Raw genomic sequence first — 12,510 nt, forward strand, 5'->3', positions numbered from 1 at the left:
TAGTCTCACTTCAGTCCAACCCATTAACCCTATTTATTTATTCCATTTGGATTTTAAGGCCAATAAATCATCATTTACATGAACTTTTACCTTTAATTGAGTAAAAATAAATAAAATCATCAATTATTGTGACTATAGTTAACGATCAGAGTCCCGTGTGTTGATGGATCATCACAGACTGGTATATGTCAAAGTTGAGTCAAGATGCTGTTTTTAAAACACTTAAAAAAAAATGATAGCATCAAATGATCGCACCTGTTGTCCTCTGGGGTCAAAAATTACCCATCTGGTTTGACTGTTTATAAAGTGTAAAGTGTAAATTATCACTTCAACTTTACTCCAACTAATATAAAACATGTCAACATTCATTTCCAAAACATTTAACTTTTCAAAACTAACTTTTCAGAATAAAAGCAGTCTGAATGTGGCCTCAGTGGGGCAGGTAGTAATGGCGTGATCTTTGCAGATGTATGCATTGCATTTGTGGCCTTTTGTCATCCCTGTTGCTCACAGCAGCATCCCGATGCAGAGTACGCATCACAAGAACATTTTTCAGTTTTTTGGGGGGATAGGACACCAGAGCATGGGTCTCGGTGAAGGCAAACCTGGATGAGAACCGTGACACCAGTGCAGGGGGACACCATGTACAGCTTTCCTTCTGCAGCTCCAGACCAAGGGCCTGTGTAGTAAAGAAGTTGTCACAGGTGATCGTTTTACCCTGCAGACCTTCTGTCAAAGACAACTCTCCCTCTTTTCTGACTGCACACCAGTCCACCAGCAGGTGGCATCATTCAGTCAAATCAGTGCCTGTGGATAGGATGCCACCACCTGCTGGTGGACTGGTGCATCAACGGCAGGTCAGGTCGAGGTGGGAGTTGCCGTAGTCAAGGCGTGAGATGACAAGAGCCTGAACAAGAACCTGCATCGCCTTCCGAGTCAGTAGGGGATGAGTCCTCCTGATGTTGTACAGAGTGTGTCTGCAGGATGTGTGTGCGTATGTGTATGCGGTTGGACATGGTGGCTTGTCTCTCTCTCTGCTGTCAACATGCATCGTCCGTCACTGGGAGGGATGGAAGACCAGATCAATGTTTCATCCTTTGACTGGAAATATTGTACTACCTCAGCTGGGTCCTCTTCCTCAGATTATTCCTCCTCATTATATTCAGCATTGTCCTCCTGGTCATTCTTCAAAATTAGCTCATGAGCCTCTTGTACAGTAATGCGCTTCTTTCTCCTCATTATGCTGCTCGTCTCTCTCAGACTAAAATGTGAACTGCACCAAACTCTGTGAGAAAAGGCCTGTTTGTTTTTTGTTGTCTTAAACGTTGCTTGACCCCAGACATCAAAGGGGTGTCTGTGTGTGCATGTGTGTGTGAGAGTGTGTGTGCGTGTGTGCGTGAGTGTGCATTTGTGTGTGTGTGTGGGTTTCTCACTTCGCTCTGCGTGGACCAATTGTTTCGCCACTCCTCCATGATTGTTTGCACTTTTTGTAAGTCGCTTTAGACAAAAGCATCAGCTAAATTAACTGTAATGTAATGTAATGTAATCTAATATACAATGTCTTACACGAGACAAACTTACTCCCATTTGAGACTTATGGGACACGTGGGTTTCTCTCCTGCCGTTGATACACCAGTCCACCAGCAGGTGGTGGCATTCAGTCAGAAAAGAATGAGGGAGAGTTGTCTTTGACATGACAGAAGGTCACCTGTGAAAACTTCTTTACTTCACAGGCCCTTGGTCTGGAGCTGCAGAAGGAAAGCTGTACATGGTGAGAACAGTATGGAGGAATACCTGCCCCACCGAGGGCACATTCAGACTGCTTTAATTTGTGTGAGTTTGCGTGTGTGTGTGTGAGGGTGTATTTGTATGCGTGTGTGTGTGAGTGTGTGAGTGTGTGCGTGTGAGTGTGTATTTGTGTGTGTGCGCGTGTTTGTGTGCGCGTGTGAGTGAGAGTGTTTGTGTGTTTGTTTGTGTATGTGTGTATATGAGTGCGGTAGGAGGGGGGGGGGGGGGGGGGGGGGTTCATAAGTTGGAAAGCATTGTGTGACAATTTGGCCCATAGCACCACTTTTTCCCCTGGGGTCCGTACAAACCAGCAGTTGTAAACATTATTGCCTCCACTTTCAAAGACCACCTGAGGACACCACCAGAGAGGAGAAGCACCACCATCAGGTTCTTCTCTTCTGTGGGCAAAGGCAAGCAATTATTTCAAGAAATGCAATTACCCTGCCAAAAAAACCTACATGTCTTGGGATGTGTATTGCTGAGCTGAATGTTCTACCTATTTGATGGTTTTTCATGCTTTTAGATTGTACAAAGGGAAATATTGCTCTTTTGGGGTCAGACTATTTCAAATGTTATCTTGAAGGAAAAAAAGTGTGTCTTTTTACAATATAATATGGTTGTGTATACTTGTGTATAATGAGTACTTTTGCTTTTTATTTTTTCAGTATGTTCTTCTGACTATCTTTATACATATATCATATTTTGAATTAAGTAGTTTTACTTGTAAGAGGATATTTTTTGGGGTATTACCAATTTGACTTTAGTGGAGTTTCAGAGAACTAACTCCACCCCTGTAATATTATTGTTCTTAGATATTATTAATTTGAGTTTATTTTATAAACAATAAACAACACAACAGATTAGTGAGTTAGATGTTTTATTTGAATATTTTTCATCCTGAGTGCTGAAAGAGTAGCTGAGTTCAGATGAGCAGCGTTAATCATCTCACGCCATTTGCCTCCAGTTGTCCTCAAACAATAGTTTCAACTTTACAAACACTTTGGCTTTGGGAGCTCTTCTGTGAAAAAGCAAAAACACATTACATTTGTTTATCATATCTGTGTGATTTGTTGTAAATGAGCATGAACAGATATGAATGTACTGCAGGCTTCAGAAGGTAAAAGTTAAACATCATAATCTATATCTCAGTCGTGTTACAAAGATAGGTCATGTTAAGATGAATGATAATCAGCATGTTTTGTCAGCTGTAGTCAAAACTTTGATACGTGAATAATCAACAATAACGCAATATCTATAGAACAATTGTTCTTTTTTATTCATCTTCAATTTAGTTAATTATGCGTTTTCATCTCTTTTTTGGTTAATTAATTACACTGAAAATACGTGTTTAGGGAGATGGAAAGAGAGTGTGTAACCATAACTGTACAACAGGCGTAATTAAGAGGCGCCGGATTATTTACACGGTATTATCATATGTGCATTATTAACATGATGTCAACATTTTTTCTAAATATCCCAATTATTGTAAATACCAGTATATCACAGCATCTGTAATTCATAGTAAAATAAATCAAATGTTTCCATCCGAATGCTATCTTCAGGGTTGCCCTACAAAATCCATGCAGCACTCTCTTGGCTTCGACTTCCTATAAAACAAATATTGAAGTCCAGTGTCACAGTCGTCAGTTGCTCAAACAAACACTTACATAACATTCGTTGAAAATAAACGTTTAATGTCTTACTCATTTATTTATCTGGCTGTGGGAGTACATACATACGGGGGCAGCACAGCACACATAGTCATCGGTCAATGTACTGTCGGGCTCAGGGGGATATTGTCAGGACAGACAGACGAGGACCCAGGAGCGCAACTTCGAGATCAAGGATTTATTGAAACACACACAACAGGACCGAATGAGGCACGGCAGTAGTACAGTTCAGGGATATTCAAAACTTGTAGTCGTAAGGCAAGTTGGGTTTACCGGGGCTGGAGATCAGAGTAGTAGAAACTAACAGGTCCTGGATCACAGATCTTTCAGACGAACACCTCTTATCTTGGAGTTCGAGGTGATATTGTGACACTGAAATACATTTAATTTAATTTTTACGTTTCGTCCACTAAAATATGCGTCACATTCTACTGCGTTTATGGGCGCGGCGACTTTCCCTGCAGGTGGCTAATCTTGAGTTTCCGACCCCCGGTAACTCGGTAAACTAACAATGGATCCAACTAAAAAAAGAAAAGTCTCGGAGGAAAAAAGAGAGTTTAATTCTGCATGGACAGATACATTTGCTTCTACTGCCAACGATGCTGGTTTACCTGTCTGCTTGATATGTGGCGAGAAATTAGCTAACAACAAAAAATGTAATGTCGAAAGACATTTCAAGAACAGACACATAGCATTTGCCGAAAAGTACCAAGAGCAAATATTCTATCTAGAAATGGATGAAATCTTCAAACTCATCTACTGCTGCTAGTTTTGTGTACTATATACTATGTATAGTTTTGATAGTACAGCGTGGAAAGCCATTCACAGATGGAGAATATATGAAAGAAGCATTCTTAAAAATATCAGAGCATCTATTTTCGGACTTCAAAAACAAAGATGAAATTGTTCAGAAAATTTGAGATATGTCTCTCTCTGCAAAGACCGTCAAGGACAGGGCCATTAAAATGGCAACACACATTACCAAACAGCAAATTGAGGACATCAATTCAGCTGAACCATATTCAATCGCCTGTGATGAGTCAAGTGATGTAAATGATGTTGAACAGACAGCTTATTATGCAGGTATGTGAACTCTGATGTGGTGCAGGAAGAAATAATTGAGTTGATACCGCTAAAAGAGTTTGGTGTTGTCCTAATAACAATATAATCTCAACAGTTTCCTTTGTATTTCTGTAATTTCATAAATACAACAAATATAGTATAACTATATATAGTATTTACAACTTAAGCTGTGTTATGAAATATGTGTTGCGGCTCCAGACACATTTTATTTGGTGGAAGAGATGGCAAAATGGCTCTTTTGATAGTAAAGGTTGCCGACCCCTGAACGAGAAGATTGCTGTTTTGATTCGACATTCAAGCTCCGAGTTCTTCAACTTTTCACACCATTACCAGCCAGAAACAAAGAAAGTATAAGCATCTAAGCTCTTGTATGCCTTCATTTGTGCGTGGTTGCCCACAACGTTTGTAGCACAAGGTAGTTCACAATATCCGGATATTCAATCGGCGGTAATGAATCTAAATCCTCAATATAATCAGACGGCTTTAGCGTGTACGGGTAAAGGCCGCAAATTTTGACTTTTTCTCTGAATTTTGCCTTTGCAGAGGACTCCAGAGAGTCAAAATACTTTGAAGAAGTTGGAGTTGTATTGCTGTTGTTGTTCGCTTTAGACGCCATTGTTGATTTGTTTTCCAACCAACATGGCGTCGCACGCATACGTCACACAGTTTTGTCACGTGTTTGCACACTACCTATAGCTTACAGACGTTTAGCTCGTGACTTACTTTAGGCTAGCTCAAACGTCAGTGTGATGTTGCTCTACAATACAACTTTATGTTTCAGAGAAGCGAAATATATTTAATTACGCTAATGTAGCGTTACGTTATCGATGCGAAGGACTCACCATGTGCTACTTTTTTCCAGTTAGCTATCGTCTGGTAGACTGAAGTAACCAACATTACCTTGCTAGTTTGTATGGAAAATTGGACCCTATTTTTTTTATTTGTTGTCTTCAAGGAACATATATAAAATATTTTTCCTCCACACAACCAAAATAATTAAACTAAAAATACAGTTTAAGAAACATAGTTGCTTACTATGTAGTAAATTGCTTACTTTAACCAGTCACCTTCAGTCAAATTCAGTCACCTGGGTTCGTTTAGGTGACCCCATTTATTAACGAGCCATCATATTGATTTATGTTTTAAAGTCTATTTTAAACCTTCAACAAAGCAAAGGTCAACAGCAAATTTGTAAACCCAGAAACCATCATTAAAACCCTTGTGTTGTCCTCCCATTGGACTTGCACCTATGGTCCTCTGGGGTCCATATGGACCCCAAATGGTTTGACTGTTATTTAAAGCGTATAGTATAAATCTTCTATCAATTCAGTGTAATACCTTTAGTATCTGACACGGCAGAGGCTGCCGCCCTTCTAGTCCTTCGGTACCCTGCAACTGTTTCCAGAGTCCTCCCGGATAACATAACCCGGAAGGACTCCTTCTTCAGTCGGATGGCTTCCCTGACCACCGGGGTCCACCACGGTGTTCGAGGGTTACCGCCCCTTGAGGCACCTAAGACCTTGAGACCACAGCTCATCACCACAGCTTCAGCAATAGAGGTTTTGAACATCGCCGACTCAGTTCAATGCCCCCAACCTCCACAGGGATGTCTGAAAAGCTCTGCCGGAGGTGTGAGTTAAAGATCCCCAGGACAGGGGCTTCCTCCAGATGTTCCCAGTTCACCCGCACTACCCGTTTGGGTTCACCAGGTCTGTCCAGAGTCTTCCCCCACCCCTTGATCCAACTCACCACCAGATGGTGATCAGTCGACAGCTCCGCCACTCTCTTCACCCGAGTGTCCAAAACATGCGGCCTCAGATCAGATGATACAATTACAAAATTGATCATTGACCTTTGGCCTAGGGTGCTCTGGTACCACGTGCACTTATGAGCATCCTTATGTTCGAACATGGTGTTTGTTATGGCCATTCCATGACTAGCACAGAAGTCCAACAACAAACGACCGTTCGGGTTTAGATCAGGGAGGCCCTTCCTCCCAATCACGCCGCTCCAGGTGTCTCCATCGTTTCCCACGTGTGCGTTAAAGTCTCCCAGCAAGACTACGGAGTCCCCTACTGGAGCACCCTGCAGGGCTCCATTCAGGGTCTCCAAGAAGGCCGAATACGCCGAACTGCGGTTTGGGGCATAGGCACAAACAACAGTCAGAGTTTTCCCCCCCATAACCCGAAGGTGTAGGGAGGCGACCCTCTCATCCACCGGGGTAAAGTCCAACGTAGCGGCGCTTAGCCGGGGGCTAGTGAGTATCCCCACCCCGGCCCGACGCCTCACACCTTGGGCAACTCCGGAGAAGAATAGAGTCCAACCCGTATCCAGGAGTACGGTTCCAGAGCCAAGACTGTGCATAGAGGTAAGCTCCACCAGGGTTCTCAGCGGTTTTTCCCATGAGTGGTGGGCCGACAGGATGGATGGATGGGAGGCACCACGTAGCTTCTTCGGGCTGTGCCCGACCGGGCGTCCGTGGTAAACCTGGCCACCAGGCGCTGGCTGTCGGGCCCTCCCTCTGGGCCTGGCTCCAGACGGGGGCCCCGGGCTTCCTCCGGGCAGGGTCGCTCCTTTCCTTTCCCTTTTTTTCATGAAGTCGTTTTTGAACCAATGAGTTTAGTTGACTGTATATTATTGTGACTATTTGTCTTATCACAGACTTTTAAGTGTCAAAGTTTAGTATAGATGCTGTTTTTGAATCATTTCAATTTTTTGAATGGCAACACATAAACCACATAAAAGACACCTTTGGTCCTCTGGGGTCAAATTGGCCCCATCTGGCTTCACTGTTTATAATGCATATAGTATAAATTTTCAATCAATTCTGTGTTACACCTTTAGTTTCACTTCAGTCCAACCCATTAACCCTATTTATTTATTCCATTTGGATTTTAAGGCCAATAAATCATCATTTACATGAACTTTTACCTTTAATTGAGTAAAAATAAATAAAATCATCAATTATTGTGACTATAGTTAACGATCAGAGTCCCGTGTGTTGATGGATCATCACAGACTGGTATATGTCAAAGTTGAGTCAAGATGCTGTTTTTAAAACACTTAAAAAAAAATGATAGCATCAAATGATCGCACCTGTTGTCCTCTGGGGTCAAAAATTACCCATCTGGTTTGACTGTTTATAAAGTGTAAAGTGTAAATTATCACTTCAACTTTACTTCAACTAATATAAAACATGTCAACATTCATTTCCAAAACATTTAACTTTTCAAAACTAACTTTTCAGAATAAAAGCAGTCTGAATGTGGCCTCAGTGGGGTAGGTAGTAATGGCGTAATCTTTGCAGATGTATGCATTGCATTTGTGGCTTTTTGTCATCCCTGTTGCTCACAGCAGCATCCCGATGCAGAGTACGCATCACAAGAACATTTTTCAGTTTTTTGGGGGGATAGGACACCAGAGCATGGGTCTTGGTGAAGGCAAACCTGGATGAGAACCGTGACACCAGTTCAGGGGGACACCATGTACAGCTTTCCTTCTGTAGCTTTCCTTCTGTAGTAAAGAAGTTGTCACAGGTGATCGTTTTACCCTGCAGACCTTCTGTCAAAGACAACTCTCCCTCATTCTTTTCTGACTGCGCACCAGTCCACCAGCAGGTGGCATCATTCAGTCAAATCAGTGCCTGTGGATAGGATGCCACCACCTGCTGGTGGACTGGTGCATCAACGGCAAGTCAGGTCGAGGAGGGAGTTGCAGTAGTCAAGGCGTGAGATGACAAGAGCCTGAACAAGAACCTGCATCGCCTTCCGAGTCAGTAGGGGGACGAGTCCTCCTGATGTTGTACAGAGTGTGTTTGCAGGATGTGTGTGCATATGTGTATGCGGTTGGACATGGTGGCTTGTCTCTCTCTCTGCTGTCAACATGCATCGTCCGTCACTGGGAGGGATGGAAGACCAGATCAATGTTTCATCCTTTGACTGGAAACCCCAGAAATCAAAGGGGTGTGTGTGTGTTCATGTGTGTGTGTGAGTTTATGTGTGTGTGTGTGTGTGTGCATTTGTGTGTGTGTGGTTTCCTCACCAATTGTTTCGCCACTCCTCCATGATTGTTTGCACTTTTTGTAAGTCGCTTTAGACAAAAGCATCAGCTAAATTAACTGTAATGTAATGTAATGTAATCTAATCTAATCTAACATACAAGGTTTTACACGAGACAAACTTACTCCCATTTGAGATTTATGGGACACGTGGGTTTCTTGTGTTGGTTCCTCACCAATTGTTTCGCCACTCCTCCATGATTGTTTGCACTTTTTGTAAGTCGCTTTAGACAAAAGCATCAGCTAAATTAACTGTAATGTAATGTAATGTAATCTAATCTAATCTAACATACAAGGTTTTACACGAGACAAATTTACTCCCATTTGAGATTTATGGGACACGTGGGTTTCTCTCCTGCCGTTGATACACCAGTCCACCAGCAGGTGGTGGCATCCTATCCACAGTCACTGATGTGACTGCACCAGTCCACCAGCAGGTGGCACCATTCAGTCAGAAATGAATGAGGGAGAGTTGTCTTTGACATGACAGAAGGTCACCTGTGACAACTTCTTTACTTCACAGGCCCTTGGTCTGGAGCTGCAGAAGGAAAGCTGTACATGGTGGAAACAGTATGGAGGAATACCTGCCCCACCGAGGGCACATTCAGACTGCATTAATTTGTGTGAGTTTGCGTGTGTGTGCGTGTGTGTGTGTGTGTGTGTGAGTGTGTGCGTGTGTGTGTGCGTGTGAGTGTGTATTTGTGTGTGTGTATGCGTGTGTGTGTGTGTGTGTGAGTGAGTGTGTGCGTGTGCGTGTGAGTGTGTATTTGTGTGTGTGTGCGCGTGTGTGTTTGTTTGTGTGTGTATCTGTGTATATGAGTGCGCCGTGAGGAGGGGGGGGGAAGGTTTCATCAGTTGGAAAGCATTATTGTGTGACAATTTGCCCCATAGCACCACTTTTTTCAATAAAAAACACCCATAATTCAATCTAATTACTTCTAATTTATTGTAATCGATAAGAGCATAGTATCGAACAACCCCCATTATTTTCAGACCATTTGATTAATAAAAAACATATTTTGACGGCAAAACAAAAAACAAAAAAAACTTCCCCAGGGCAACACGAGGAATTTATTAAGCACCTGTTTGGAAAAATATAGGTCGAACCCGAGAGAGCAGATTTTAAAATCACCTCAGAAACTTTTAAACACCTTCACAAGTTCGTGTTCAACGACCTGTGCAAGAAGTGGGGCTGTGCAGAGACCGTGCTGGTTTCAATGAATCTAGACAAACCAGCAGTTGTAAACATTATTGCCTCCACTTTCAAAGACCACCTGAGGACACCACCAGAGAGGGGAAGCACCACCATCAGGTTCTTCTCTTCTGTGGGCAAAGGCAAGCAATTATTTCAAGAAATGCAATTACCCTGCCAAAAAAACCTATATGTTTTGGGATGTGTATTGCTGAGCTGAATGTTCTACCTATTTGATGGTTTTTCATGCTTTTAGATTGTACAAAGGGAAATATTGCTCTTTTGGGGTCAGACTATTTCAAATGTTATCTTGAAGGAAAAAACTGTGTCTTTTTTTACAATATAATATGGTTGTGTATACTTGTGTATAATGAGTACTTTTGCTTTTTATTCTTTCAGTATGTTCTTCTGACTATCTTTATACATATATCATATTTTGAATGAAGTAGTTTTACTTGTAAGAGGATATTTTTTGGGGTATTACCAATTTGACTTTAGTGGAGTTTCAGAGAACTAACAACCCTATAATATTATTGTGTATTGTTCTTAGATATTATTAATTTGAGTTTATTCTATAAACAATAAACATCAACGCAACAGATTAGTGAGTTAGATGTTTTATTGGTGATTTATTTGAATGTTTTTCATCTTCTGAGTGCTGAAAGAGTAGCTGAGTTCAGATGAGCAGCGTTAATCATCTCACGCTGTTTGCCTCCAGTTGTCCTCAAACAATAGTTTCAACTTTACACACACTTTGGCTTTGGGAGCTCTTCTTCTGTGAAAGAGCAAAAACACATTACATTTGTTTATCATATCTGTGTGATTTGTTGTAAATGAGCATGAACAGATATGAATGTACTGCAGGCTTCAGAAGGTAACAGTTAAACACCTTAATCTATATCTCAGTCGTGTTACAAAGATAGGTCATGTTAAGATGAATGATAATCAGCATGTTTTGTCAGCTGTAGTCAAAACTTTGATACGTGAATAATCAACAATAACGCAATATCTATAGAACATTTGGAGAATTGTTCTTTTTTATTCATCTTCAATTTAGTTAATTATGTGTTTTCATCTCTTTTTTGGTTAATTAATTACACTGAAAATATGTGTTTAGGGAGATGGAAAGAGAGTGTGTAACCATAACTGTACAACAGGCGTAATTAAGAGGCGCCAGATTATTTACACGGTATTATCATATGTGTATTATTAACATGATGTCAACATTTTTTCTAAATATCCCAATTATTGTAAATACCAGTATATAACAGCATCTGTAATTCATAGTAAAATAAATCAAATGTTTCCATCCAATGCTATCTTCAGGGTTGCCCTACAAAATCCATGCAGCACTCTCTTGGCTTCGACTTCCTATAAAACAAATATTGAAGTCCAGTGTCACAGTCATCAATTGCTCAAACAAACACTTACATAACATCCGTTGAAAATAAACGTTTAATGTCTTACTCATTTATTTATCTGGCTGTGGGAGTACATACATACGGGGGCAGCACAGCACACATAGTCATCAGTCAATGTACTGTTGGGGCACAGGCGGGTATAAGACTATAAAGAGCAAGTGGCTGGCTATATTTCCATTCATTGTATTCTCTCAGAACTTCAGAGACAGCTGGACAGAAAGACTATGAAGATGCAGAAAACAATGGTTCTGGTTTGTGTGCTGCTGCTGGGGTGGACCTGGACCCTCCAGGGCGTCCCTGTGCAGGAGGATGCTGAGGGTGTGGAACAGGTGACTGGCTGAGCTCTCCAGTTCTTTCTGGAAATGATTTTCTACCCTTCTTTCTTTTTGATTACATGTTATTTGAATTGTCTATTTCTAAAGCTGCTGGTTCTTTAAGGCATTGGATAATAGGTTTATCAAAAAAATATTTTTAAAGTGATATAATGTAACAGGACAAGAATATTTCCCCTGTGATTTATTGAATGTATGATGTTGTCAACGAAATTGGAGAAAATGTTTAACCTAATCTTGAAACAAGTTGAATGTTGTGTGCAATATTTATATGAAAGCTTTTAAATGCCTTGTCTGACGGAGTCTGTCTGTGGCTGTGATACAGGTGGAGAGTGCTGTGGAGCCCTCTGTGGCGCCTGAAGACGTGAAGATTCTTAATGTAACTCTGCCCAATGTAACTCTGCCCAATGTAACTCTGCCCAATGTAACTCTGCCCAATGCAACTCTGCCCAATGCAACTCTGCCCAATGCAACTCTGCCCAATGCAACTCTGCCCAATGCAACACTGCCCAATGCACCTCTGCCCAATGTAACTCTACCTATTACAACACCGCTCAATAGAACTTTGTTCAATGCAACAGGTAAGAGATCAACATACTCAATGATTAACTGCATACCATGGTACACTTATTGTGCAGCGATGATAATGATTGTGTGCTGAATGGAAGACCATCGACCCTGATGCTGATGTTCGAGTCCTAACTTCTACTTATCTTCCCCTCTCTGTGCTACTTCCTGTACCTCTCTCTTCCTGCAGAGGACTGTATAAAAGCACCAGAAACAGGTCCTTGTGAGGCGAGCGTTCAACATTACTTCTACAATGCCACGTCGATGAGCTGCGAGGTCTTCATCTATGGAGGGTGTTCGGGCAACCTGAACAACTTTGAAGAACAGAAAGAGTGTATGCAGAGTTGTCAGACTGAAGATAAGGAGAATTCTACAACAATTGGGCCACTGTAAATGCCCC

The 12,510-nt window shown here is 41.5% G+C and overlaps 1 protein-coding gene and 1 long non-coding RNA gene across 3 annotated transcripts; one reads left to right on the forward strand and one right to left on the reverse strand.

Annotated features, from left to right (window-relative positions):
* Positions 1 to 2,662: 2,662 nt before the first annotated feature.
* LOC115016333 (uncharacterized) lies at positions 2,663 to 3,782 on the reverse strand. Of its 2 annotated transcripts, XR_003833147.1 has the most exons (4): positions 3,732 to 3,782; positions 3,524 to 3,620; positions 3,282 to 3,395; positions 2,663 to 2,806 (listed from the first exon to the last, which is right to left on the reverse strand). It is a non-coding gene; the product is annotated as an uncharacterized LOC115016333 (long non-coding RNA). The 2 variants fall into 2 exon arrangements; XR_003833146.1 differs by having other exon boundaries at positions 2,663 to 3,395.
* Positions 3,783 to 11,406: 7,624 nt separating this feature from the next.
* Positions 11,407 to 12,503, forward strand: LOC115017009 (protein AMBP-like). Its single transcript, XM_029445170.1, has 4 exons — positions 11,407 to 11,540; positions 11,881 to 11,937; positions 12,058 to 12,124; positions 12,301 to 12,503. The coding sequence occupies exons 1-4, from the start codon at positions 11,436 to 11,438 to the stop codon at positions 12,501 to 12,503; spliced, it is 432 nt and encodes a 143-aa protein (XP_029301030.1). The 5' UTR covers positions 11,407 to 11,435.
* The last annotated feature ends 7 nt before the right edge of the window (positions 12,504 to 12,510 follow it).

This window comes from Cottoperca gobio, chromosome 12 (assembly GCF_900634415.1).
Source record: "Cottoperca gobio chromosome 12, fCotGob3.1, whole genome shotgun sequence".
NCBI lineage: Eukaryota > Metazoa > Chordata > Actinopteri > Perciformes > Bovichtidae > Cottoperca > Cottoperca gobio.

Coding starts and splice junctions, on each gene's coding strand:
- LOC115017009 (XM_029445170.1), top strand. CDS start 11,436: ATGAAGATGCAGAAAACAATGGTTCTGGTTTGTGTGCTGCTGCTGGGG. Junction 11,541..11,880: donor ATGCTGAGGGTGTGGAACAG/GTGACTGGCTGA, acceptor GTGGAGAGTGCT/GTGGAGCCCTCTGTGGCGCC. Junction 12,125..12,300: donor AACTTTGTTCAATGCAACAG/GTAAGAGATCAA, acceptor CTCTTCCTGCAG/AGGACTGTATAAAAGCACCA.